The sequence below is a fragment of the Chionomys nivalis genome, chromosome 17 (genome assembly GCF_950005125.1).
Source record: "Chionomys nivalis chromosome 17, mChiNiv1.1, whole genome shotgun sequence".
NCBI classification, from domain to species: Eukaryota; Metazoa; Chordata; class Mammalia; order Rodentia; family Cricetidae; genus Chionomys; species Chionomys nivalis.
The window spans coordinates 37,278,448-37,305,812 of record NC_080102.1 but is presented as its reverse complement, the minus strand read 5'-3'; the positions used below and the strand labels follow the sequence as shown (position 1 = coordinate 37,305,812).

General features: G+C 52.3%; 2 protein-coding genes across 5 annotated transcripts in view; both read right to left on the bottom strand.

Annotated features, from left to right (window-relative positions):
* Nucleotides 1-12,920, bottom strand: part of Baiap2l2 (BAR/IMD domain containing adaptor protein 2 like 2) — a 28,242-nt gene extending 15,322 nt beyond the window's left edge. The window contains exons 1-4 of the mRNA XM_057792460.1: nucleotides 12,870-12,920; nucleotides 12,051-12,126; nucleotides 11,592-11,678; nucleotides 10,973-11,034 (exon numbers count right to left, since the gene is read on the bottom strand). Of these exons, the coding sequence (XP_057648443.1) occupies nucleotides 10,973-11,034; nucleotides 11,592-11,678; nucleotides 12,051-12,126; nucleotides 12,870-12,920 (276 nt within the window). The remainder of the gene's footprint in view (nucleotides 1-10,972; nucleotides 11,035-11,591; nucleotides 11,679-12,050; nucleotides 12,127-12,869) is intronic.
* A 928-nt stretch (nucleotides 12,921-13,848) lies between these two features.
* Pla2g6 (phospholipase A2 group VI) overlaps nucleotides 13,849-27,365 on the bottom strand; it is a 46,593-nt gene continuing 33,076 nt past the window's right edge. For 3 of the 4 annotated variants that reach the window (XM_057792363.1, XM_057792362.1, XM_057792364.1), the window contains exons 9-17: nucleotides 26,424-26,588; nucleotides 24,922-25,000; nucleotides 22,925-23,088; nucleotides 21,159-21,309; nucleotides 16,910-17,046; nucleotides 16,439-16,593; nucleotides 15,224-15,391; nucleotides 14,755-14,828; nucleotides 13,849-14,527 (exon numbers count right to left, since the gene is read on the bottom strand). In XM_057792363.1, the coding sequence (XP_057648346.1) occupies nucleotides 14,383-14,527; nucleotides 14,755-14,828; nucleotides 15,224-15,391; nucleotides 16,439-16,593; nucleotides 16,910-17,046; nucleotides 21,159-21,309; nucleotides 22,925-23,088; nucleotides 24,922-25,000; nucleotides 26,424-26,588 (1,238 nt within the window). In that variant the 3' untranslated portion in view covers nucleotides 13,849-14,382. The remainder of the gene's footprint in view (nucleotides 14,528-14,754; nucleotides 14,829-15,223; nucleotides 15,392-16,438; nucleotides 16,594-16,909; nucleotides 17,047-21,158; nucleotides 21,310-22,924; nucleotides 23,089-24,921; nucleotides 25,001-26,423; nucleotides 26,589-27,365) is intronic. The other variant, XM_057792365.1, reaches the window with a different exon arrangement.

Genomic DNA, 27,365 nt, shown 5'->3' with positions numbered 1-27,365 from the left:
ACATTCCGTGTCAGTCTGGGGACTCGTCACTCCACACAACTGACACCCACTCCTCCTCAGATGCCTTCCCTCAGCTTTGCAGCTTCCTCCAGCCTTGACTCCTCGTGGGGCTCTCTTCTTCCGCATCTTGGTCAGCTCCTCCGTGCTGGTGTTGATAATTCACAGATGCTCAGCCCAGACCCCATCCCGACAGGACTGACTTTCCAGACCGCTGATGCCAGCTAAAAAGCTGACAGCAACCCTGTAGGTCTAGCTCAGTGGTTCTCAACCTGTGGGTCGCGAGCCCCTTAGGGTCATGTAGCAGATATTTATGATTCGTAACAGTAGGAAGATTACAGTTATGAAGTAGCAATGGAAATAATTTTATGCTGGGGGCGGGTCACCATTCCATGAGGAACTGTATTAAAAGGTCGCAGCATTAGGAAGGTGGAGAACCACTGGTCTAGCTGGTCAGCCTGGACATCATCCTCAACTTCTCCCATTTACATCTACCCTCCATCTTTCAGAAGATTCTGGTGGCTCTCTCCAGCCTGATTTCTTTCCGGTACCACCCACCGCACAGCCACCCTCCCCCACCACACAGCCACCTCTCCCTGCAGGTGTTCCTGCTTCTGCCCTTCTTCCCTTTAACAAAGGTTCTTAGTGTGGGAGCTACACTGATCCTATTAGAACATAAGTCAAGCAACGAACAACTGAGGTTTTATTTTTGAGACAGGGTCTTGCTATGTACCCCAGGCTATCCTTGACTTCAAAATCCTCCTGCCTCTGCAATGTGTGATTACAGGTATCTGCCACTTCACCCAGCTAAGCCATGAACAATTGGAAAATGAAGTTGGTGATGCCATTGACAACGACTTCAAAAACATCAGATCAGGCTCTGCGTACAGACGGACGGTTAGGTGGGTAAAGTTCTCATTGTACAAATGTGAGGATCTGAGTTCGAATCCCCAGAACCCATTTAAAGCAGTACACAATAGCCCAGGGAACCCCAGTGAGCCTCTGGAGAGAAAAGACAGAGATAGGAGAATCTCTGAAGCTTGCTGGCCAGCTAGCCTAGTGCAGGCCTCTGCAAACAACAAAGACATCATATCTCAAACAGGTAGGGGGCAAGGACTGAGACCCCTCTGACCTCCACAAGTGTGCCTTGGCAAGTGCATACCTAGTACTCACACGCAAATGAACGCATATGCATACAGTGCACACAACACACACAAAGACTTTAGAGCACCCGAAAACCAGGAACTAACCTGTCCTCGGATGTGTAAGACTGTTAGGCTGAAAATAACACAAAACTACTTAGAAAAATAAACAGGGGCTCTAGCCTATGGGTGATCTGAAGACACATGGTAACAGTCCTCCCCCCTAGCCATCCCTGTCAAATTCCAGCAGGCTTTCCTAAAGAAATCCACAGGCTAAGTTCGTGGGTTATAAATAAATGGAAAGAGAAAAACAAAAACAAAACACAAAGCCGGGCGGTGGTGGGGCACGCCTTCAACCCCAGCACTCAGGAGCAGAGACAGGCGGATATCTGTCAGTTGAGGCCAGCCTGGTCTACAGAGATAGCTCCAGGACAGTCAGGGCTACATGGAGAAACCTTGTCTCATAAAACCAAAATAAAATAATAATAATAATAATACATAAATAACAAATAGATGATAGATAATAGAGATAGATGATAGAGATAGATAGATGATGATGATAGATAGATAGATAGATAGATAGATAGATAGATAGATAGATAGATAGATGACAGATATATAGATACAGATAGATACATAGATAAATAGATGGAAAGGGGTCTCGGCAGGCAAATGCTCTCAATGAAGCGAAGTGACTTTCTTAGCCTGCCTGGTCTCAGAGCTCACCCTCAGCTATATGGGAGACAGCATGGGACTGGCCTCTGAACAGAAAGCCAGCATGGAACAGAGCAAGAGCCCAGCCGGGACCTCCGTATGCCACTAGTCAGTTTCCAGTCAGGACTTTGTGTCTGCCGATGATTGAAGGAGAGTTTTCAGTGGTGTTGGACATCTGATGATCCCAGAGTGTGTGTGCGCGCGTGCGTGCGTGTATGAGTGAGTGTGTATGTGTCTGTGATGTGTGTGTGCGTGCATGTGTGTATGTGTGTGTTTGTGTGTGTGTATATGTGTGTGTATGTGTGTGTATGTGTGCGTGTGCATGCTGACTCTGCATACAAGGACTGATTGAGAAGGAGCAGAAACAGATACAAATCCCGGAAGAAAGAGTATCCAGAAGAAAACAGAGCGACACTGTTGCCATGGGGCAGCAAACATTTCTCAGCTAGGATGTAAGCATGAACCAGTTACAAAATTGAACATTCCTGCTCATCAAAGACTGGTCAGGCTGGGGAGAGAGTATGGGAGTAAACCTACTGGCCGATCTTGCTGAAGACCTGGGTTCAGTTCCCAGCACCCGCACTGTGGTTCATAATCATCTAGAACTCTAGTTCTAGGGGATAGGTCACCCTCCTTGGCCTCCACAGGCATTGCATACAGATACACATATAGGCAAACCCTCGTACACATGAAATAAGTAAAAAATTTAATAAGACTAATATATATATAACACATATATAACACATATACAGCATATATAACATATCTAACACATATACAACATATATAACACACATATAACACATATATAACGTGTGTGTGTTATATATAATTTCTTGTAAGATGGTTTTTCTGTGTAGCCCTGACTGGTCTGAAGCACACTCTATACACCAGGCTGGCTTTGAACTCAGAGATCCTCCTGCTACCTACCTGACCTGGTGAATAGAGGGGCTGGGGAGATGGCTCCGCGGTTAAAAGCATTGGTTGCTCTTCTAGAGGACCCAAGTTCAATCCCTCAGCACCCACATGGTGGCTCACAACTATCTCTAACTCTGGTCCTAGGATATCCAACACCTTTCTCTGGTCTCCAAGCCGACAAAACACCCATACACATAAAATAAAAATAAAACAAACAGATATTCAGTTATGGCACCAATAAACCATAAAACCAGGCAGCACAGCATGACAGATGACCGTCAGGGTGCAGCGGTGGCATGCGCACATGGGTCCTGACCAACACTGTCCTCTTGGACTTCAGACCTGCTCGACAAGAGGAGAGTCGGCCTGGGCCTGGAACTTTGACCAACTACTCAGTGGTAGTGAAAGCAAGGAGGAGTATTTGGAAGGGTTTGGACGGAGGGAAGTGAAGAGAAAGATGATGTAATCTCAAAAATAAAAGCATTAGGTAAAAAGGAAAAAAGAAGGTTGGATAGCTGGTATGGAGTGCATGCCCGGAGTCTTCGCGAATGAAAGGCTAAGATGGGGAGTCTGATGTGAGTTCAAGGCCAGCCTGGGTTACACAGCAAGACACTGCAAACATTGTCCATAAAAATAAAAAGAAAAGACAAACAGACAACTTAGACTGGGAAAGGCAGTCATTGGATTTGTACATCTGACAAAGGACTCATAATTTGATCATACAATGAACTCATATAAGCTGGGCATGTTGGCATTTTCCTGTAATTTTAGCATTTGGGAGAAAGAGGTAGGCAGAGGGCTGTGAGTTTGGGTCCAGCCAGGGCTACATCGTGAGACCCTGTCTCAAAATAAAATGTCAATAATGAGTATAGCCCAATAAGGTGGCAAAACACTTAAGCTCATGCTCGTGAGAGACCACACACATTATGTCCGGCGAGCCCATCAAAGTCACGGTCATCCAGGGTGTACAAAACAAAGCTACAGTGAGGAACATTCCATAACCAAAAGAGGACAAAACAGAAGACAGTTGACGGCACGGATGCTGGCAAGGAGCTGAGCAGCAGGGATGCTTGCCCGTCACGGTGGGGCACAAGGGTCAAAAGCTTCAGAAACGTCTTCGGAGTTCTTTACAAAACTGACCATAGGTCAGTCTCTGACCCAAAGATATCACTCCCCGCCGTCCAACAGAAAGGAAATCACAGATCCACAAAGGACTTCTGCAAGTTCTCAGCGGCTTTCTTCCTGGCAGCCCAGAGCTAACAGCTGTTGGCTGGAAAGGACCCACCTGGTGACATGGGGCTACAGTGGCAGACCGTGGGCACAGACACAGCCGAGTCACTAGGCTCTAAGACAGAATGAAGCATCCATAAGCATAACACATGAAATTATAAGCCATAAAGTAGGCACATAATGATATAACGACAGTAGTGACAGAACTGGGCGGCCTGGGGGCTGCGTCTACAACCCCAGTCTACTAGCTCCAGTTACTAAACCAACATGGTTTCCTGGCAGCGGTGGTTGTACAAGAACCCACGGACCACACATGCACCATGGCACATGTATGCATCCACACACATAAATAAATATTTAAAAAGAAGAAAAAAAGTCACCAGGACTGCTGTGGTGCACGCCTTTAATCCCAGCACTGAGAAGGCAGAGACGGGCAGATCTCAGTGAGTTTGAGGCCAATCTGGTCTATGAAGAGAGTTCCAGGACAGCCAGGACTACACAAAAAACCTTGTCTCAAAAACAAAACAAAACCCAAAACTAACCAAACAAACAAAAACAACAGAAAATGTCAAGTACCCAAGAGGAAAAGGCTAATTTTAAAGACTGGTCCTAAGGGTCTAATGATAGATAACAGGGGCCCCTGAAGAAACAATGCAAAATTAAAAAAACAAAACAAAACAAAACAAAACTTGAAGGTCTGGAGAGATGGTTCAAGAGTTAAGAGCACTGGCTGTTCTTCCAAAGGACCCAGGTTCAATTCTGAGCACCCACATAGCAGCTCATAGTTGTCTGTAATTCCAGTTCCAGGGGACCCAACACCCTCACACAGACATATACACATGCAAAACACCAACACACATAAAAACAAAAACAAATAAATCATTAAAAAATAAATAAACTTGAAATGATATATTTAATAACCATGGAGCTGGGGAGATGGCTCAGCACTTGTTCCCTAAATGTGAGGACTTGAGTTCAAATCCCTGTGTCTGTCTGTAACCCTAGCACTGGGGCAGAGGCTGGACAGAGGCAGGCTCCATGAGCATACTGTCCAGCCAGCCTGGGCAAAACTGAGCTTCTGGCTGGGGGAGACATCCTGACTCTAGGTGATAGGACAGCCATAGACGGAGGAAGACACTGCCATCACTCTGGCCTTAGTGCTCGTGGGCACGCCTCATACGTATAGCACAAAACAAGAGACACCAGAGAAGGTGAGGAGGAGGAGGATGAAGAAGAAGGGGGCTTGGGAGACGGCTTGGCAGATAAGAGCGCTAACTGCTCCAGTAGAGAACCTGAGTTTGGTTCCCAGCATCCACAGGGAGGCTCCTGTCTATAGCTACAGGCCCAGAGGATGTCCTCTTCTGGCCTCCATGGGTACTGCACACACGTGGTGAGCAGACACACATGCAGGCAAAGCACTCAGATGCATAAAATGAACTAAAAATAGTTTTTAAAGAATTACATCTCAAGCCTGGGTAGATGACTCAGTGGTAAAGTGCCTGCTGCTTAATTATGAGGGCCTGAGCTTGGATACCCAGCACCCACATGAAAATCTGGGCATGTGATGCTCCTGTAATCCTACTACTGGGGGATGCAGGCAGGTGGGTAGATCCTGGGGCTCACTAGCTAAACTGGTGCTCCAGGTGAGAGACTGTGCATCAGAAACTAAGGTGGAGGGAGACAGAAGTCACTGATGTTGATCTTTGGTCCACCCACACATGAGCACACCTGGGCATTTGCATGCACGTGCGCGCGCGTGCACACACACACACACACACACACGGAAGATGTACATCACATAACAGAAAATAACCCAGACTTATCAATCTCAAAATGCATTCTAGAAAAAAATATTAGATTTAAGAAAAGGAAAAAGGGGATCGCACTAGAAGACCTGGATAGTCAGACTTTTCTATAGCAGAGCTCAGAGTTCTGGGCTGCAAGAAAAACACTGAAGATACTCCAAGGAAAGGAAGAAAGGGAGAGAGGGAAGGAAATGGAGGGAGTGGGGAGGGAGCAAGAAAGGATGGGGAGAGGCAAAATAAGCTTTTTACTATGACAAGAATAAATGCCAGCCGGGCGGTGGTGGCGCACGCCTTTAATCCCAGCACTCGGGAGGCAGAGGCAGGCGGATCTCTGTGAGTTCGAGACCAGCCTGGTCTACAAGAGCTAGTTCCAGGACAGGCTCCAAAACCACAGAGAAACCCTGTCTCGAAAAACCAAAAAAAAAAAAAAAAAAAAAAAAAAAGAATAAATGCCACCCAGCAGCAAAACTCAGAGAACACTGTCCCGGGACCCCCTTCCTGTATGTTCTGATGACAGCCACAGCTCTCAGGGTCCTGGAGACTGGACACAGCCCATTGCAACTGCTCTCCAGAATGGTGCACATGCAGCCATCAATAGCTGCTCCAAGGCTGTTGTGTGCGATGTGGGATGCAGGACATTCTAATGCTTCATTCTCTACACTCCCAAGAAGAGGGACCCTTGATGGGGGGGATGATAGAGACAGGGGTATGATGGAGAAGTTGCTGGAACACTGTGGTTGAACTGGAAGCTCCAGGCATTTTATCCTGAGATTGATGTGCATATGGATACAGATGTGTATACATACATGCATGCAGATATGAGTGTGTGACTCTCCATGTGCATATGTATAGCACAGGCCACTGAGAAAGGCCAGAATTAATGATGAGTTTTGGAGCATTCACTGCCCAGATTATGATCTCAAAATATCACTTGCCACAAAACTTAAAAATAATATCAGGATGAAAAACCATCAGGGCTGTGGAGAAACAGCCAAGTCCACATCTAAAGGGAGGAAGGAAGGAAGGAGGACAGAGCACAGGAGCCAGCGAACATCCAGGATCCTCTCTACAGTGCACAGACGCTGGAGATCCAGGCTTCCCTGGCTAAAGACCTTCCACAGAGACAGCTATTGCTCAGGACCAAAATAGACACAAAGGGCTGAAACTGCTAACCTGCTGGAAACAGAAGAGATAGCAAAAATTGGTGTAGGTGAAAACACCAAGTTAGGGCTGGAGTGGTTAGTGCTTGCTGCTCTTGTTAGTGTTTGGTGAGTTTTGTGCCCAGCACCCACACGGGGTGGCTCCCAAGCCCCTCTAACACCAGCTCTGAGGGACCTGATGCTGTTTTCTGACCTCCAAAGACACCTGCATACATTTGGCAAACACACAGAAATACAAGTAAAAATAAATCCTTTTTAAAAAATCAAATTAAAACTGGAGAGATGGCTCACCCTTTAAGAGCACACACTGCTCCTGCAGAGGGCTAGAGTTCAATTCCCAGCACCCACACTGTGCAGTGCTCATGTGCCTGCACCACCATCAGGGAATCTGATGCCCTCTTCTGGCCTCCCTGGGCAATTGCACTCACGTGCATATACCCTGTCTCAGACACACACTCATGCACATTAATAGCAATTGGGTTACCTTTAGGGGAAGATGGTGGAGGGACAGTACTCACTGTCCTGAGAACTGATGTGGAGAGGAGGGCATTTTGCCCTTTACAATGTGAAGCACATGGTAGGTATTCATAGAGATAGAAATCATAACTCTATAAACATTGTGGTGGTTTGAATAGAAATTGCCCCCATAGACTCCTATGTTTGAATGCTTGGCCCATAGGGAATGGCACTATTAGGAGGCATGGCCTTGTTGGAGGAAGTGTGTCACTGTGGAGACGGGCTTTGAGGTCTCTAATGTTTAAGCTACACCTGGTGTGGGACACATAGTTCCCTTCCTCTTGCCTGTGGATCAAGATGTAGAAATCTCAGTTCCGACTCCAGTACCATGTCTGCCTACATGCCACCAAGAAGATAATGGGTTAAACCTGTCTACAGGGCAGACGCCCCAATTAAATGTTTTCCTTTATGAGAGCTGCTATGGTCATGGTGTCTCTTCACAGTAACAGAAACCCTAACTAAGATAGACATATTTAGGTAACCATGCTTCCTCAGCCAACTGGCAGTGCCGGGGAACCCCATTCATAAGTGGGTCTACAGAGCAGGGTGCTCCCCAACAGAAGGACCCAGATCAAGTCTGGGGTGAAAGATCCAAGGACAGAAAAATCCACCAGACTGAGCCAGGAACAAGGCAGAGACTCCCAGGAGTTAGGACGTCAGACCAAGGGGCCCAGGTGCTCAGCAGCCAACAAAAAGAAAGGGTGCAAATTCAGGGAAGTCCGTTTTCAAAAAGACCCGAAGAAATGGCAGCCAGGACTACACAGAGAGACCCTGTCTTTACAAAGAAAAACCTCACATTCTAGGTCTTGGGATTGGATTTGGGGGGCAAACTGGAAAAGTGCCAGCTTATACGTTCACTGCTGTGGGGGCAGGGAGGGGAGGCTGTGGGTCTGAAGGCACACAGGAGGGGCTTCCGGTGCCCGGGTCTGGGGACAGACTGAGTTCTAGACCTGAAAGCTAATGATGATGCTGGACTTCATCATCTTATCATAGCGACGTTCGCTGAATTTATCTTTAATTTTGCTATCTGAAAAGTTTTGAAAGAGATTTAAGCCAGAGCCTGTCTCTTCTTTACTCAAAGAGCCAGGGATAGCGCCACTTCTGGAGAGCAGTGGCTCCCAATGGCCCCCATGCCCCTGCTACTGGTTCATCTCATCTTCCCTTGGGTCCTTGCTACTGTAGCCTGTGTTCCTGTCCCTGGGGGAACTTCCACAGCTCCTCCAGGTCTTCCCCAACACCCCTTTCTCGGCATGGCTTTGCAGTTCCCCCAAACGCTCCCTGCCCTGTACTCCCTTTCTCCACTGCAAGGTTTGAGTTTACTGTGGAGCACATACGGTCCCTGGTTGTCCTTTTGGTCTTGCCTCGCTGTGGGAGGGCGAAATTTCTGTCTGTATCCCAGCCACCTCCAACAAACAGTGCCCAGGATCCGTAGGGAATGGAGAACCAAAGAGACAGCCTGTGATGCTGTTCTGCTTGGTGTGGTTCTGGCTGGGGGCCCTACCCAGTTGTCACAGCCAAGATGTTGGTGCCTGGAGAGGCAGCTCTCCTTACAGAGTGGGTCTGGGTAACACTTGTCCCTGCGCTGCCCAGGTGAACCACAGGGACACACAGAGCCAAGTTCTATAACCAAGGACAAGTCTAAGCACGTGCTGGGGACTTAGTGCTGTGCCACCAAGTGTCTGTGAAGTCACGGCACTGTAGTACCGTAGACACTTTCCACTGGGAAAACTGGTCTCTGTGTCAAACAGAGCCCCAAAGGGTACCCTAACATCCAGGCCCCCACAAGTTAGAAACCAGGAACTGTCCGTCGAAATCCCTTTCTGAGTCTTCCAAGGCCTCTTCATCATCAGGGTATGCCCACCTTGCCACTCTGCCCGGATTTCAGACTCTGGTCTACTTCTGCCTGCCCCTGTGCCCTCTGGGAAGCTCCCCATCTCTCCTCCAAAATAGCACACTCCACTCCCTTCCCACAGTTCAGCCTCCTTCCACATTGGGGGAAACCCTGCCTGGAGCCCACAGGACCTGGAGCTACAGAGAAAGAAGAACCCTGCCTTTGCTGGTCCTGTAGCCGAGAGGAATAGGCATAGACAAATGAAGGTCTCATTAGCCCATAGACCAGCTCAAGAACCCAGGGCTCACCCTGCCAGGAAAATGGTTTCTTAAGACAAGGTCTCACACTATGCAGCTGGGTGTGACTTTGAATTTCTGGTCCCTCTGCCTCTGCTTCATAAATGCTGGGGTTCTAGGTCTACACCACCATGCCCATTTTATGGTGTGCTGGGATCAAACCCAGGGTTTCACCTGTGCTAGGCAAGCACTCTACTCTAACCAAGCTATAACCCCAGCCGTAGTAAACAGCTTCAACTTATTGATTCATTCTACCCCCACTAGGGAGAATTACCAGGAAATGTGATTATCTCCATTTTTTTTAAGGTAGGTAAATTGAGGTCCAGAGTCCAAGGGTACCAAAACCAGTAAGTGGTGGAGCCGGGCTCTGAGCCTGAAATAGCTTCCTGCGTTCACGCTCATGTGCTAGGAGCAAACAGAAGCATCTGTTGGTGCCAGGAAGAAAGTGTGCACGGAACCTGCTGGGGGAAGGGGCACCTGTCCCAGACTGCAGGACAAAGGGCTGGGAGGTCCAGGCCATGAAAGCGGCAGGATAGCACCCCATGACCACATCTGCAGAGGGCCAGCTGCGGGGGGTAGCAGGGCTGGGACCCAGGAGTGGACGGCGCTGCTGGGTGTGTCAGGCCTGAGGTCTTTGCCAAGGCACTTGTATTCGCTCCTCAAGACAATGCAGCAGCATGTTCAGATCCCACGGCTGCGACAGGGAGCTGGAAGGGGGAGCTGTGGTGGGGAAGGGCTGTCCTGGGCCTGGTTCTGCAGGCCTTTCTCTTCTCAGCTCCTCTACTCATTCTGGAACTGGGGGCAGTGACCCTTAGACCCTGAGACTCAGCTCCTCGATAAAATGGGACAGAAAAGGCAGTGGCAGCTGATTTGCTGAGGCTCGACCAGGCCATCTTGTCTTCATACTGTCAAGGGCCAGCAGAGTATAAGAAGTGAACCCTAGACGGAGGTCTGAGAGCGGGCAGGTGTTTTCTCTTTAGTATAGGCATGTGTGGGATTGTATGTGTCCATATGTGGGGGGCACATGTGCATGTGTGTGTGCATGTATGAGAAAGCTAGAGAGTGGCAGGCAATCACTTCCTCCATGGCCACCTTAGCTTTTTTCAAGAAAGGGTTTCTCACTTATTTACAGCTCACTGACTCACAGACTATCTGTCTGGTCAGTGAGTCCCAGGATCCGCCGGTCTTCGTCCCCACTCTGAGATTACAGGCGTGCCACCATTCTTGGACTTTTACAAGGTGCTAGGACCTGACCCAAGGCCCTCGGGTTTGCACAGCAACCTATCTCCTCAGCCTCTGGGCCTCATTATTGAGCTGACGCCTATCTGCTCGAGCGATGCTGGTCCTGGGGCCTGATACTCACCACCACCTCCAGGTCCGAGTTCAAGTGCCGCTGAGCGTCCGACATCTGAACCAAGATCTCACCTGGAGGCAAGAGGGGCTATCTTTAGTGTGGAGAGCCTGCTCCATCTGCCTTCCTCGTGCCAGAAGCCAGTCAGGACACTTCTGGCTGGACTGAGGACCAAAGTTCAAGGATTTCACACATGGATCTGACTCAAGATTTGGTAACTCTGATCTACAGGGAGGGTAAGGGAAGAAGTGGGGTGCAAATATGAGAGATGGGGCTCCCAGCACTGGCCACAGGCCTGTGTTGAGGTGGGGGCTTCTAGGAAGGCACCTGTGCAGAAGGAAGCCCTAATGAACCCCAGAGCACGGGCCACATATGCCCTAGACCTGAGGAGACAATAAGAACACAGGCAAGCCAGGCCAGCACGCCTTTAATCCCAGCACTTGGGAGGCAGAGGCAGGCAGATCTCTAGGTCAGCCTGGTCTACAAAGCGAGTAGCCAGGGCTACTCTGTCTGTTCAAACCTGTCTCAAAAAAAAAAAAAAACCCAAACAAACAAATAAAGCCATAGGTAAAGAGCTGGGCTGTGACAATAGGCAGAGGCTGGGGTGGGGGTGAAGAGGACAGAACCTCACCCAGAATCTGTGATGTGGAGCTCTGCAGGGCCTGCTCCCCAATCTTCTGGATGGCGTTGAAATACACCTCAGCTGCCTCGGACAGAGCTGCAGGAGAGGTGAAAGGTCAGGCCAGTGCTCAGTCTGTGCTCCTGATTGTGCAGGGGGACACTGAGATGTGGTGTGATGGGGGAAGGTGCCCTTGGGTGAGGTGTCTGCAGCCGAGAAAGACCGTCCCCCTGTGTCTCGTGGGAGGGCCGCAGGAACCTGTGTGCTCACGAAGGTGTGGGTAGCTGTACTGTAAAGCTAAGGGCAGGGAACCTAGTGAGGAGTGGGCTGTGTGGAGTCTCGGAGTGTGTGGGACATGGGTGGGTTGTGGGACCTAGGGCTGAGGGTGAGCCCAGCACTTAGGAAGGAGTGCTAAGCTGTGGGCTGCTGCCCCAGTGATGGCAGGGGCTGAGCGCCAGGGCAGACACTCACCGTGGAAGGCACGGAGGTAGTTGTTGCCCAGGTACACCAGGTTCTCCAGTGCAGGGTTAAACTGCTCCATGATGCTCTGGACCAGGGGGGGAAAGGATGCAGGCCATGGTGGAAAGAAATAGATGGACAGAGGCACCTAGCCCTGTGAAGCCCACCTTGACCTCTGAGGTCACGAGAATCCTGGCTCCCTCCTACAGAGTCTCGGAGGCATCTTTGGGGAGCCAGACCCAAGCCAGGAGCCCCTGGCAGAGAGCTTCTGCCACACACCTGCCCCTGAGAGGCTTGCTCCCTCCTGACATGAAGAACCTCAGAGTTGTCTTGGTCTCACTGGCTGAATGAAGCCCGGCAATCTGCTGCCACCAGAATAGATTCTGGTGGCACAGTGCAGCCTGTCCTGTGCCCAGGCCTCACCAGAATAGATTCCTGGGGCTGCTGACATCACCCCGCATATCGCCTTGTGCAAGAGACCCCTGGGGTCCACAGTGTGGTTGGGTCACCACCCTGGGCTGTGGCCAGCGGGAAAACACTGGACAGTGAAGGCAATCCTGACACTGCCAACTTAGGTCCTGACTCTGATCCCGGCAGCGCTCCTCTTCCCTTGCTGACCTTAAACAAGCGTTTAACCTCTGGAGGCTCGGTTTCTCATCTATCCAATAGGCTGGCTACTTGCTGCCTCCCAGGTGAGGGTGTGCAAGGCATGCATGGGGAAGGGTGCTGCATACAATTCCCAAAGACTCCCCCTCCACTCCCACACCTGGGGCTCCCTCTGTCCTGGAGCCAATCTGGCCACTACATGCTGGCCATGGCCCATGAGCTCACCTTGTAGATGGCCATAGTGGACCTGTAGAACTGGTCCATTTCAGGGGCCATGGAAGGTGGCGCTGGAATTGAGGAGGCCGGTGGTTCTCGCAGGGCTGGGAGTGCTGGGGTAAGTCTCCACGGGTCCCCAGTGCTCTGCTTCTCAGGCAGCAGGCCGTGAGGAAGCTGTGGAGCGGGGCCTGCAGATGGAGTCCTGTCTGGAAGGGGGTGGCTGCTTAATTATTCACCAGCCAGGGGGTGTCAATGCGATCTGGGGCGTAACCAGACCCTGTGGGGAAGGCATCCTATGACGCAGGCGGGCTCCTGTGACCGGCCCTTCAATTATTTACCGACGGCGTGTACTGGTGGGCATGCGTGGATGAGCCACTTTCCCAGGTCACCTCCTACTCAAGGCCCTGTGCCTGGGAGCCCCCAGGCTTCCTCAGTCCTTATACAGCCCTGCCCACCCTATAGGTCTGGAACATGTACCTTCCTGCTGGAGCAAGCGGGGGCCTCCTGGAGCTAAACCCACGCGGAGGGCTTACTGCTCTGACAGGCCTCGTCTCTGCCTGGGGCCCGACGCCTTGAGGGGGACCCTGACCATTTAGCACCCCTGCCCCCAGTGCTGGGGATGGAACCCACGGCCTCATATATGCCGGGCAAGTACTTCACCACCGAGTTCCCTCCCTAGCCCTAATTCCTCGCCTCCTAATGTCAGAGCAAGGATGACATGAACCTGAGTCCCCCAGAGCTGGGGCAGAGTGGCCCTCTTCTCTCACTACCCAGCATGTGGGCAGACCTCTGTCCTTGCCACGCCTCAAATGAGGTTCCCAGAAGCTTCCCTGGGCTGATGGGTCGGGCACTAACTGCCTACTCCATTGTCAGTTATCTCAGGGCCAGAGAAGAGGTGTCCTGGTCGTGTCTGAGGAAGTGGGGTTGGGACACAGGACGCTACTACGGCACACACTACACAGGTGAACTTGATTCTAAAACCGTTTATTTCACAGTTGAGATGGCCTTGAACCCCTGCCCACTCTCCTTCCAGAGAAGAGTGTGTGCACAGAATTGACCTTTGGGAGCTGGCAGGGCTCTTAAGGTGGGGTGGTTGCAGGGGTGGGGTGGCTGGCAGGTGTAGAGGGGCAAAGTCAAATGGGGTTGGATTTCAATAGCCTGGATTTCACCTGATGATGGGGTGGAACCCCATTTCTCTAGTCCCTGACTTCAGGAAGAGGGAGGAAGGGGTGGGCTGCTGTGGCCAGGGAACCTGGGAGAACTCTCTGGGCACACTGGGCACCTTAGTGTTGCTCTGATATGTGGGGCAGTTGATGGAGCCAGCTGTCCCTCACAGTTTGGTAAGAAGGCTGGGCTTTCAGCCTGGAATGGCAAAGTGCAGGTGGGTCAGGAGAGGTGCCTTGTGGGAACTGTTTGCGCTCGGAGCCCCAGTCCTCAGGTGGACACGGAGCTGCCTGGCCCAGCTTGGCCCTCAGTGTGCTGGGTGACGTGGCCCACCCCTGCCAGCAGGGCCCCGGGGGGCTCAGGGCGACAGTAACAGCTGGACAAGCTTCTGGAACTCCTCCCGATGCTCATAGATGTAGACCTCCGTCTCCCAGAGGGCATTGACCAGCACCGCGTCACTGACCTCATCCAACATGATGTCTGTTCCCAGCTGGGGGTTCAACCTGTTGGGAGAAAGGAGAGGATCACCCAGGATGCCAAGCCTGGGTGGGGAGAAGAACTTGGGCTGGGGAGGGGCTGGGGAACAGAGCACTGCCCTGAAGCTAGGAGAGACCACATCAAGGGCTGGCAGTTACGTGTGCCAATGAGTCTCATCACGTGATGGTGGGCAAGGACCTCTGTTGGCGAGATGGGGGTGGGTGGGGCTCGCCAGGCCTGGGAGGAAGCTCACCTGAAGTACTGGATGCCAACCATCTCACACCAGGCCCGGGCCCGGTCCACGGCCCGACCGTCTGGATCTGTACACTGAGGAAAGCAGGCCCCATAAGCCCAGGCCACAGTGCCCTGCTACCCACCCTCCCAGATCCCTGGGTTCTAGTCATTCATTAGCAGAGTGATCTGAACAGGTCCACTTCTCTGGGCCTCGGTGACTGGCCTAACTGTGCCGAATCCATTCAGGATCTCTGAGTGGCAGTGAGGGCGGTGACAAAGCCCCCCATCCCCTCCCTGTGCATCTGGTCTTCCACACAGCTGTGTATAGACAGAGAGAGAGCTGCTGTCAAAGGACATGTGAAACCCCAGTGGGACCTGGTCAGGCTGTCCCCCAAAGCCGGCTGACAGGGACGGACATGGCAGTGTGTGGGGGCATTGGCCAGAGGTGGACCCTGAGGGAAAGGGTCTGGGGAAGGATACCGACTCACACAGTCCACCACCATCTTGCCCAGTTCCTTGGCTCCAAAAACAGTCTTGGCCAGTTCCCAGGGGTTGCTGGGGCGGAAGACATCTACACAGGTTACAGGCACTTGAGGGGACCTTCCTGTCCCCAGAGAGACGACTATGGAGAGCTTCTTCACCTTGTTGCCCTGGCCCTGTGGTGAGGAGGACAAAGGTAGTCAGGAAACTTCCACAGGCCAGAGAGAGGCCAAGGCTGGGTCCAAGGCCGTGAGGGGCAGAGACAAGGCCGTGAACAGGAGTAGGCCCAGATTTGAATCCTGAACATCCCTACAGCTGCTCCCTGGGACAGCTGGTATGACCATGACGGCCACACCTTCAGGACAGAAGAGGCCTGCGGGACACGTGGTGGGGAGTGGGTGCTGAGGCTCTGACTAGAGGTGGCCTTGTACTTGCTCAACCAGCTCTGCTGCCAGTTTGCTGGGTGACCTTGATGGAATTCCTTCCCACTCAGGGACCCCAGCTCCTCATCCTAATAGGCCCTGACTTCGACTGGATAAATCGGAGACTGCCTGAACTCCTCGAGGAACCCGCCGTCTCTGCCAAGGGTGCATCTCAGTGCTCCAGGGGCTGTGCTGGACTTTGTTGCCTCTCCAGCACCACACAGCGATGGCGTCCCAAGTGCCCAGGGCACCCACACAGGCACTGCTACTAGTGGAAGTGAGGAACCAGGCAGGGCCAGCTCCCCACAGCGCTGCTCCACTTCCCCTGGCGCACAGGCCTTTTTACCCTGCTCTCACGACTTGGTTGAGGGCCACGGCCTGCCCTTGGCTCACTGCCTCAGGACAGGTTCCACGCTCAGGAGCCCTGCCCCAGACCTCAGTTCTCCCACACAGGCCCCCTCCTCCTCCTGCCTCTGACACATACAGGAGGGTCTCCTGTTTATGGCGTCTCCAAGCAGGATGTAAGTTCTGCAAGGCAAGAGCGTGCCCAGCTGGGTAGTGTCAGGCGAGCAGCTGTACTCTGCCCTCCCCACTCCCAGCAGGAGCGAGCCCTGACCACAGCCTTCTCTGTGCTCAGCGTGGATGGGGCCTCAGAAGTCTCCTACCATGGACAGTGCCCATCAGATAGGCCCAGCGAGAGCTATGACTGCTGCCGAATGTTGTGAACGGGCGAAGATGCATGTCAAAGTGGCCCGTTCTCATCAGCGGTGATGCCCAAACTGTGACCTGATAGGCCCTCACCTTGCGGATCATGTCCTGATTGTACTCATGGATTTCAGTCATGGCGTCTAGCGTGGGGTTGTTGGCCAGCAGCCCACCATCCAGGAAGCGTCCGTTGGGCCGGAAGTAGGTTGGGGCTGCCCCACTGCTCCGGGCTGCCCGCCATACCAGTTGGTCTAGGGGTGGGAAAAGAGGGTGACTCAATGACATAAGACCTGTCCCTTCAGCACAGGAAGAGGGGAACTAGGAAGTCTTTAGAAACAGGACCCATAAGGCCTTGCTGCTGGGTCTTGCCATCCCGATGACCGGTTGTTTGCCACTGTGGACTTCCAGGGGCCTCTCCTCTCCTAACAGCCTCCAGCAACAGCTGTCCTTAACCAGCCAAGATGGCGATGTGGGTGGGAGGGCATCCAGTGCCCCGTCTGTGACCCCCCACCCCCTTCCAGCCTCAGCTAGCTCTTCCCATGGACACAGCAAACAGTTGGCTCTGACCTGCAGGCTGAGTCGGTGGCTTCAGATTAATGTTTTGGTTGAAGCGAGGTTCCCGAATGGCCTCTGGCGCATCGTAATTCCGGAATAGGTGGAGCTCTGCTGGCTGTCGGTCAGATAGTGTCCCTGTCAGCATCACCCTGTAGGGAGCAACAGAGGAGAGCTGGCCCAGCCGCCCATCAGCTCCTCTCCAGGGTCACGCCCTGGACCCTGTTCGTCGTGGGCTTCTCCCTGGCATCTCCTGTGGACCTGGTGCGGATTCAGAGGGAATCTGGCCAGTGTCGCCTGCTGTACTCACAGGTGCTTCACTCTATCCAGTAAGCCCACTCTGGAAACTCACCCACCACAGAAGGTCGCCAGGGCAGCAGACAGGCCACTCAGAACCAATGGCAGCATCTGTTTTAAAATAGATGACTAGGAATATCATTGGTCCATCGGCAAGCCAGCTGCCATAACGCTGCGACTCCTTACTCCAAGGGTGCCGGCTGAGTACCGGGCCACACCCAAGATGGGACTTACTGGGAGGCATGAATGCCAAGATAGAAGGGAGGTAAGGAAAAACAAGGTTTGGGGCAGAGCCTTCAGCGTGCTACCAGTGGTTTAAAAACAAGGCAACAGTGTAACTACTCAGCTGGGTAGAAACCAGCACTGAAAGGCCGCTGAGAGCAGCTAGCAGGCTTCATGCTGGGGTTGGAGAGACAGCTCAGCAGTTAGGAGCACCTGCTGCTCTTTCAGAGGCCCTGAGTTCAATGCCCAGAACCCATAGGACGGCTCATGACCATCTATAACTTTAGGCCAGGGGATCTGAGGCTCTCTGCTGGGTTCTGCAGGCACCACGCATGTATGTAGTGCACAGGCACACATGCAGGAAAAACATTCACACACATAAACTAACAACAGAAAGGAAGGTTCCTCCTAACCCTGGGACATAAAAAGCCCAGGCACAGGCTCTGGGAAACTAGGGTGTGTTCAGATCCTTGCAGAGGCCTGGTTCTGTGAGCTCCAGTCCCCTCCCTGGAGAGGACATTCATCCGGCCACTCTCAGCACCACGACAGCTAGCCATCTTGTGTACTCTGTCACAGAATTGATCTAACTGCAATAGCAGCGCACGTGTGTCAGTGAATGACGGGACTTGAACCCGGTCCTCTGGAAGAATGGCCAGTATTCTTCACCACTGAGTCATCTCTCCAGCCCCTGATTTTAGTCATAAAAGCCTGAGAGGAGCTGACAACGGCTGGGTCCTGCTTTTACAGAGGACCCAAGTTTGGTTCTCAGCAACCATGTCAGGAGGCTCGTAATCACCTGTAACTCCAGTGCCAGGGAATCCATGGCCTCTGAGGGCACCCACACCCATCCACATTCACAATGAAAAAAATAAATATTGTTTAAAAGGATAGGACCCCTGACAAGATGAATACACGAGAGCCAAAGTCCACCAAAGGTGAGGTCTAATGGGAGACTCTTTCTAGCCTGCCTGTGAACTCCTAGTTTGTGTTCACATTACTTGGGGAAAGTCAGAGTTCCCATGACAACCACCCAGTCAGTGAATGTGGCAGAGATGGTGGCAAGCCTGCATACCTGGGAGATGGCACAAAACCCTCTGTAGGGAGGGCCTCTCTGAGTTTCAAAGAATCTGATTTTCACACTAAGAAGCAGTGCAGACAGGAAACATCCCAACCAGGAGGGGCACACAGGAGAGGTGGGAACAGAGCTCAGTGACGAAAGACAGCCACTGAGTCAAGGAAGACTAGTGACCGCAAAACACATACACGGGCTGCAATGGACCACAGTGCTGCTGTGTGCAGAACAGCAAACAACAAATGCAGGCGTCCTAATGTCTCTGTTGCCCTGCAATGCTGGAGGTACACTGAGCAAGCACTCTGTCACTGAGCAGGGACTATAGAGCAAGCCTCGTGATATTTTTGGGGGACAGGAGATTACAGGTAATGTCTTTGAAGACCAAAGAGCGCTTTTTTTTTTGGTGGTGGGGGGATGCATACCCATATGTACACATACATGAACTTTTTTAAAAAAAAAATCAGCAAATAGGTTAAATAACCAAGCAACAGAGAGAATCAGTGGACTGGAAAACAGGTAAGAAACTAACCAGACTGCAACACAAAGAGATCAAATGGTAGAAGGTGGGCACAGTGGCACACACTTTAGTCCCAGCACTTGGAAGGCAGAAGCAGGTGGATCTCTGAGTTTGAGGCCAGCCTGCCAGGAAAGCCAGAGTTATATAGTGAATCCTGTCTCAAAAGAAGAAAAAAAGAAAAGAAAAAAGGGGGGAAAGAAGGTAGAAAATTTAAGAAAGGGCTGGCTGGTTAGCTAGCTCAGCTGGCTGCAAGTCCCGACAACCTGAGACCAACCCGCTGGAAGGAAACAATCCTAAACTGTCCTCTACCTCTGCGTTCACGTTCTCAATCTCTCTCTGTCTCTCTGTCTCTCTCTCTCTCAAATAAATGTTAAAATTTTAAAAAAGAAAATGCAAGAGAAGTTAAAAGATCTAGAGGCATTAAGTATGCATTTAATACGAGCTTAACCTAATTTACAGAGGAAACACACACAAGCAGAGAGACGGGCGGGGGTAATGAGCTAGCAGAGACAAAAGTTAAAGTGATGAGCTGGGCGGTGGTGGCACACGCCTTTAATCCCAGCACTCAGAAGACCGAGGCAGGAGGATCTCTGTGAGTTCAAGGCCAGCCTGGTCTACAAGAGCTAGTTCCAGGACAGGCTCCAAAGCTACAGAGTAACCCTGTCTCGAAAACAAGAACAACAACAACAATAACAACAACAAAAACCCAAAAAAACAAAATTGTTATTTGGGCTGGAGAGATGGCTCAGTGGTTAAGAGCACTGGCTGCTCTTCCAGAGGTTCTGAGTTCAGTTCCCAGCAACCACATGGTGGCTCACAACCATCTGTAATGAGATCTGGTGCCCTCTTCTGGTGTGCGGGCATACATGGAGGTATACATAATAAATAAATAAACCTTTAAAAAAAAAAAGTTAAAGTGATGACTCAGGATTCCAAAACCTGAAAGATGCCAGGGCAAACCCTGGCAGAGACCACACAGACATATCAGAAGAATCCACGTCTGCATCCTAACACGGAGCAGGCTAGCAACCGGCAGAATCTACACAGAGGAGACCCACTGCCTCCAAGGAAGGCAACAGACGGCAACTATGTGCCAAATATTAGAGTCCCTAATTTCATAAAACAAATGCTAAAATACATAAAAGACCACATAGGCCCCGAAAAAACTAATCGTGGGGGGACTCCAGTGTTGCCCTCTCATACTTAGATAGGTCTTCAAACTTGAACAGTGAACTTCAGAACTGAATCTTCTACATGTCTCAGTTAAGATGACAGAAACTGTAAGAAACACCGTGGAGGACAGGGTAATTTCAGGTTACAGCTCTCAGGGAAGCTAGGCATGGCTTGCTGACTTGCTCAGCCTGCTTTCTCATCCAACTGAGTGCCACCTTCCCAGGGATGGCACTGCCCATAGTGGACTGTGCCCCTTCGTATCAGTCATTAATCTAGACAATAGCTCACAGCCAAAGCCATACGACTAGAGCCTGTCTCAAAAAGCTAAAAAGAAAGAAGGAAGAAGCAACCCTCCTGCTGGAAAAAACCAACCCTAAGCTGCTGGGCCCTTTCCTCCAAGCAGCTCCCTCCTCTCTCTTGCCCCTAGTCACTCAGCAGGTAGACAGACACTGTCCAATGGCCTGTCTGTGCTAGAGGCCAGGGCTGCAGAGAACAAGGCTGCCGTGTTCCTGTCTTTTTTTAAGCTCATAGCCTGGCCAAGGATATGGGCCTTGCTGCAGGCCTGTCTTCAGAGCCGTGGCACGCTGCAGGCTCTTCTGGGGCCTCTTTAGCAGCTTCCCTGCCTGCTGTTTAGCTTACTTCTCTTCCAGCTGCCCTGGGGTGGCCCTCCTCCTTCCCCTCCATGGGCACTGCCGAGCTGGTCCAGCAGAGATGCCACGTAACGGGACAGGGAACAAGCATGGTCTGGTGTGACAATATCCCACGAAAGGTTAAGTTCATTATGTCTGCCAAAGTGGTCCAGCTGGCTTGGAGGAAGCAGGCCCTGCTCTCTCCAGGAAGCTCCAGGCCACCCAGCTCTGACCCTCCCGGTCCCTCTCCTCTCCATTCATGCAGTCATCCCCCGTTCTCAGGAGTCTCTCATCTAGATGGGATGAAGAGCTGTCCTGTTCCCCAGATTTGGGCAGGTGGGGAACATGGCTTACTTGGGTTTTTTGACATCTGTCATCTTGGTATGTTCCCCAAACTCCCGTTTCAGGAACTCTTCCAGGGGCCCAGATTCATAGGGCCGTGAGCCCCGAAACACCTCGTCCTTCATTCGGAAGTACACACCACGCATATAGGCCATGGACTTACCTAGGAAGAAAACATGAGGAGTTGGAGACCCTAGGGTGATGTGCAGGCCCCTGTGGGATGACAGCATGCTAAGCAGCTGCAAGCTTCAGGAAGCATGGGCAGGTGCTGGCAGGAGGTGGTAAAGGAGGAAATCTGTCAAAGGGCTCATGGAACATGAACTTCTAGGCCCTTCTATAAAACCTGGCCATACAGGAAGAAAGCCCTTTACAGGGCTTGCTACTTAAATCTGTATTACTAAAAAGGGCCTCGAGGGTACAAAATTGCACGGAAGTTAGTCCCATTTCCCTGTCACAGTAAAAGAGGAACAGGCTCTCCTCTGAGTCTGTGGGCCAGACAGGCTATGGGGGAGGAGGTGCCCAGGCATTTTACAAGCTCCTTAGAGCCCAGGATGTGCAAGCAGAGAGGCTCGCTGAAGCAGGACTGTGTGAGGCTAACTGGGCGCTTCTCACTCCCGTCTCAGGTCTTCCCATCTGAGGCTGGACTGGGACTTCTGCCTGTTCTGCAGGAAGAAGATGCCGTGTACTATGGGTAGAGCAGGTTCTGAGGTAGCTCTCCTCTCACAGGCCAGGAGGGACTCGGGAGAGCTGGGCTGACTCCTCAAAGCAAGCCCTGGTTCCGGTCTGATGTGCAGGGTGACATCATGGTCATCAGAGTCCCTCTGCGCTCACCCCACAGAGCCAGGGTGACAATTATCTCCCGAATGAAGCATCTGCTGATGGCCGAGCCCCCACAGCTCCCAACAGAGCCCCGCAGGGAATGGCCCCTGACAGCTCCCTGGGATGGGTACACCCATATTCCCGAAAGTCCCTAGATTGACCCCATAGCCTCACCCCAGCGCCCAGCAGGTGCCCAGGTGCCTGTAGTGCTGTCTCACCAGGAGCCTCCTGAACAGGACTCAGCTCCACGGCCTCACAGTCCATGAGTTCTCATGGTGCCTACACTTAGGGTGGAGGGAGGTGTCCTCCTCTGGTGCCTCCAGGGCTTTGGGTCACCAGGATTCTGATTTTGGCAGATACTTTGGTAAAAACAGAATCTGACCAACATCCAGGCAAGGGGTACCACTCAGGGAGATAGAGACCAGGGACAAGGCCTACGGGATGCAGCTGAGCCCTATTCTAGGGATGCCCAATCAGCCAGCAACACACAGTACAATCACTTCCCAGAGGAGACAGATGCCAGGCCACTTGAATGGCAATGCTGCTGGCTCTACGTGGCAAACTCCAGCTAACCAAATGTCTGTACTTCTGCAAAGCTAAATCAAAGGAGGCAGGCTAGTGGCCTGGGGGTGATGGACTGAGAGTCGAGGGGACTCTTTGGCCTGGGTACTCCCACAGCTGTGCCATCTGCCTCTTCCCAGTCTGAGTTTTGACTGTCCAAGCAGCCCAGGGCTCTGGCATCCTGCAACTCACTCATTACCCCAGAAATGCCCACTCCATTCATTAAAGGCATTTGTACTGACAGCAGCTGGCAGGTTCTATGGTTTCTGGCTTGGAGGAGTATGGAGGTGGTTGAAGACCTCCGAGACATAATACCCTTCTAAACTAGCTCTGTACCCCAACCTCTGAGGGCAGATGGCCTGCCTGCCCATCCCACCACACCCAGAGGCTATGCTCACTGTGCAGAATGGCCAGGGCCAGGATGCCTCCGGTGCTGGTTCCTGCCACCCAGTCGAAGAGGTCCTTGGTGGCCACACCTGAGGCTTTCTCGATGGCAATGAGGAGCTGGATGATGACCAGGCCTTTCACGCCCCCTCCATCCAGGCAGAGCAGGTGATCATGGCTGCAGTGAGGAGAGCAGTAGGCCAAGAGGGTCTCATGATGGCACTCTCGGCTCCGTGCCCTGAGCTTCTGCACAGCAGTGGACACGTGAACACAGCAACAGAGCCCACCTGGGAGCCTACTTGCTATTGGGTATGGAACCAGGTGGGGAAGGAAGAAGCAAATGTTTCAGATGCACACAGGAAAGAGAAGGGTGGGGAACACGGTGGAGGCCAGGGTAGAGATGGGGTGAGGAACAGGATGGCAGATGGGATGAGGGGTGGGGTGGGGAGTGTGATGGGGAGCATGGCGAGGAGCAGGGTCATGGCTCTGTGACCCTGTACCAGAAGTGATTCAGGTCAGCTACAGCCATGACCCAATGTCTGTTTAAATAAACAGGGAGGGGAGGAAGGGTTGGTTCTCTCCAGCAGGGTCAGGTGTGTGTAAAGAGGATCAGGGAAGTGGAGGGGAGGGAGGAAGGAAGCTCTACGCTGGGACCTGGGGAAAAGGAGGCAGAATTAGCTCACTTCACTGACCCAAGCTCCTCTGAGGAGGTACCCTGCTTCTTTATCATTATCTTGGAAAGAGGGTCAGAGGTAAAGAGAATGGCATGAAGTCACATGTTTGGCTTCTGAGTCACACACTGTAGCAAGCTTATCCATCCTGCAGCCTGTGAGCTGCATGTGGCTGAGGACAGCTATGGATGCAATCAGAAACTGACTCAAAGCATAAGGTGTGTGTGTGTGTGTGTGTGTGTGAGAGAGAGAGAGAGAGAGAGAGAGAGAGAGAGAGAGAGAGAGAGACCTGAGCGGGGACCCCCACTCTAACTCACCTCTCAGGGGCTCACACTAGGCATCTACTAAGCCAGACGACTATTCCTCCAGGAAGGCCTCCAGCAGGAGTGGGACAAAGACTGGACAATGGTACAGGGCAACAAAGGGAGGCTGTAGAAATGGCCAGTCCCTGTCCTGGCCACTGAATGCGCTGGCCCGTGTTCACCAGGGCTGTGCACCAAGACCAAGATTTGGAAGTATTCAATGTTGGTGGGGCACTAGGAATTAGGATATCTACAAGAATGTTAATACGAGGTTGGGGGTGGGTCCTGGCCGTTAGCACCAGAAGAGACTTCTCTTCCAGTTCCCATAACTCAGGTCCACAGCTCAACACACATGTGCATATCTCCTGACTTCAGTTCTTTTCCCTAAGTTGGAGCAATGTGTCCAAAGCAGAAACAGATCAAGAGGCTTGCCTATCTTTTCCAAAACTGTGCAAGTACATATATATACATATATATGTGTACATACACACGTGTGTATGTACACATATAGAGAGAGACATGTATACCTATATGTACATATATACATGTGTGTAGATATATAGACATATACATATCTGTACATATACACATGCATATATGTGGGCATAAACATACATGCATATATGAATACATATGCACGTGTATATGTAGATATATATCTAGACACATATACAGGCCTACCGCCTACAACGCCAGGGCACACAACGGGGAAGCACTGGGTCTGAGGAGAGAGGAAGGCAGGTTGGGAGCTGGCAGCAGAGGGAAGCAGATGCAGGCATCTCTCCAGTAGGGGTTCGGGCAACCTTCTGCCCATAAACCATAAAGCCAAGGAAAAAGACGATGAGACCACACTGCATGAGCGCAAGCTGGACCCTGCTGCGTGGCCCTATGCTGGGCTCCGGATGGGGCGTCATCTGTCACTGATGAGCCACCACAGGTCCAGACTTGTCTCTACCACACCTGCGCAGCTAGGAGAGGGGTGAAGGCAGAAGGAGAAGTTCCACACCTCAGCCTCAGCCTGTCCCTCACTCTACTTACGTTCGCTTCTCATCCCGCATGGAGCTCAGGATGAACGCTGGCTTCCGGGCTCGGGAGATGGGCATGAGGTCCTGAAGCTCTGTGGGAACAGGGCAGGACACTCTGGAGCCAGCAGGGGGGGTCTCTAGAGCAAACAGAACTGTGCCCCATCCTGCTGTACATCTCCTCACGGCTAAGTTCCACCTGTGGCTGAACTCACACTCCACCGTCCCCACCGTCTGCCTCCTGCCCTAGGAGGGGCTCTCTGCCCCAGGATAAAGCTGTGCTCGATGCCACGGGCCTGCTAGGCAAGGGCAAGCTGAAATGAGGAGGGGGCTTGCTGCTTTGGGGAGACTCTCCACCGTCCAGCTAGCTCCCAGAAACTCCTGGAACCCCTCCTATCACCCTGAAGCTTGACCTCCCAGCTGAGTCCCGGGCCGATGTCCGAGCTGATGCTATCGACAGCCACCCATGCCTTGATGGCAGACCTTCAGTTTAGTCTTCCTCTGCGCACTAGCCCCAACACCAACCCTCCAGGTCGCCCTGCATGACGAGGTTGACAGCCACGGTGCAGTGAAGCTAGAGGCAGCAAGGTAGGTGGGTGCCAGCAGTGCCTCCCTTAGCAGGCACGTGCCACAGAGCAAGCAAGGAACACATGCAGGAGACTGGCCAGCAAGACAGCAGATGATGTCGGGGATAGGGTGTAGGGGCGGTGCCTATGGCTGGGTGCAGCTTGAGAAGGGGAACGGGGTATAGAGCTCTAGCTACACCGGGGCAGGGCGGGCTCGGCGGCTTCTCTAGGCTTATGCATTACCCATTCACCGCCGCACCAGGCCCATCCAGCCTGGTTTGAGTGACTGCCTGCCTGTAAACGGAGAGAGAAAGATGGGGTGCTAGGGGTTTCAGGTTTTCTGCCCTCCAGAGCTCCAGGCCTGGCTAGGCTGGCAGGAGGGGCTGGGCTTTGGGCTTCTACCTCCACGGTTTGAGAGCTTTGGCTGGGTAAGACTCAGTTCTGTTTAGGGATTCTCACTCCCAAACATTCTAGGTCCCTGTGTGGGCCAGAACACAGAAGGATCCCCATCTACTCTGGGACTGTCTCCAAGGGCATCAGTGGCTTCTTGGCCACTCCAAAAGCCTGAAGTAACTGAAGGAGCCAGCAGGGGGCACATCACGTCTCAAGCCAGACAGATTCAAACAATGTGAGCGCTGAAGCCAGGGGACCTAGCAGCACTCCTTACCACCTACCCTTCCCTCCCAGGGAACCAGAGGTGGTAATAGCACCCACCTGAGAGGTGCCATGAGAAATGGCTACCCTAAGCCAATGTTCAGGGCATTTTCTCAGGAATGCTGGACCTGGTAGGCCTCAGGGATGTGTGGGTCATGTGGTGGCCTACACTGGCTGATAAAGCTTGGCTCTCCTCCCTTCAACTACTTCTGCCCTGAAGCCATGATCCTTTTGGGGGCTGCTGGGATTCGAGGGCCCACACAGAGCTGAGGAGCGGGGAGGGAAAGTAGCGGCCTACCTAGGCTGTTTAAGCTGATCTCTGGGGGCTGAGTTTTGTCCAGAGAGAAGAAGGGGTGAGGTGTTGCTGCAGAGCTCTGGTCCGTGGGGACCCCTTGGATGAGTGGGAAGCGGTAGTCGGCCCCCACAGTTCTCAGCAAACTCAAGAGCGCCTTCCTGGTAATCACTTGTCAGGGTTTGGGAAGGAGAGACGGCAGAGAGCAGACATGGTGAGACCCCCCCTCTTTGCAAATGATTCACATCTAGCAGGTGACCTGGCTGTGTGGAGGAACTACCCTGACTAGCAAGCTGGCTGGTCTGCTGCATCAAAGCAGCCTCCTGGCACCAGGGAAGGGGCTAAGGAGGACTGTGGGGTATGAGGGCATCAGAGTCATCCTAGCTACTGTGGGCATCCCCTCTCTCCTTCTACACCAGCTATGATGCAGAGCAACTAATTCCATGGTCAGCAGTTCTCAAAAACGACAAGGGCTATCCCTTGCAGAGTCCCAGAGGGGTGAGTCAGAGGAGACCCCAGAAAGGATGCCACAACTAGCACCTTTGCCTGCTTCCACCTTGGGCTCCGAGTCTTTTCTGCAGGGTTGGCTCTGAACCCAAGATTGAGCAAAACTGGAGAGGGGAGGAGGGAAAAGGAGGAGAGGGTCTGTCTAGGCTGTTTAAGCCGATGGTGGGGTTGAGCTCTCTGCTGGGAGAAGAGGTCAAACCATCTGGGCCACACCCACGCTGACCCCACACTTCTGCCAAGCCCTCAGGAGGGGATCAGGTGTCTGTGAAGGGAAGCTGACTCCTGCAACTCTGAAGCTGATCATGGTGGACAGGGCAGCAATGCACATGCGAGTCTATGCATGCACCCAGCACGTACAAGTATGGGCATATGTGGACATGCACAGTACATGCAATGACCCCATGCTTGCTTGCTCTGGCGCTGCACACCTGAGCCCATCCC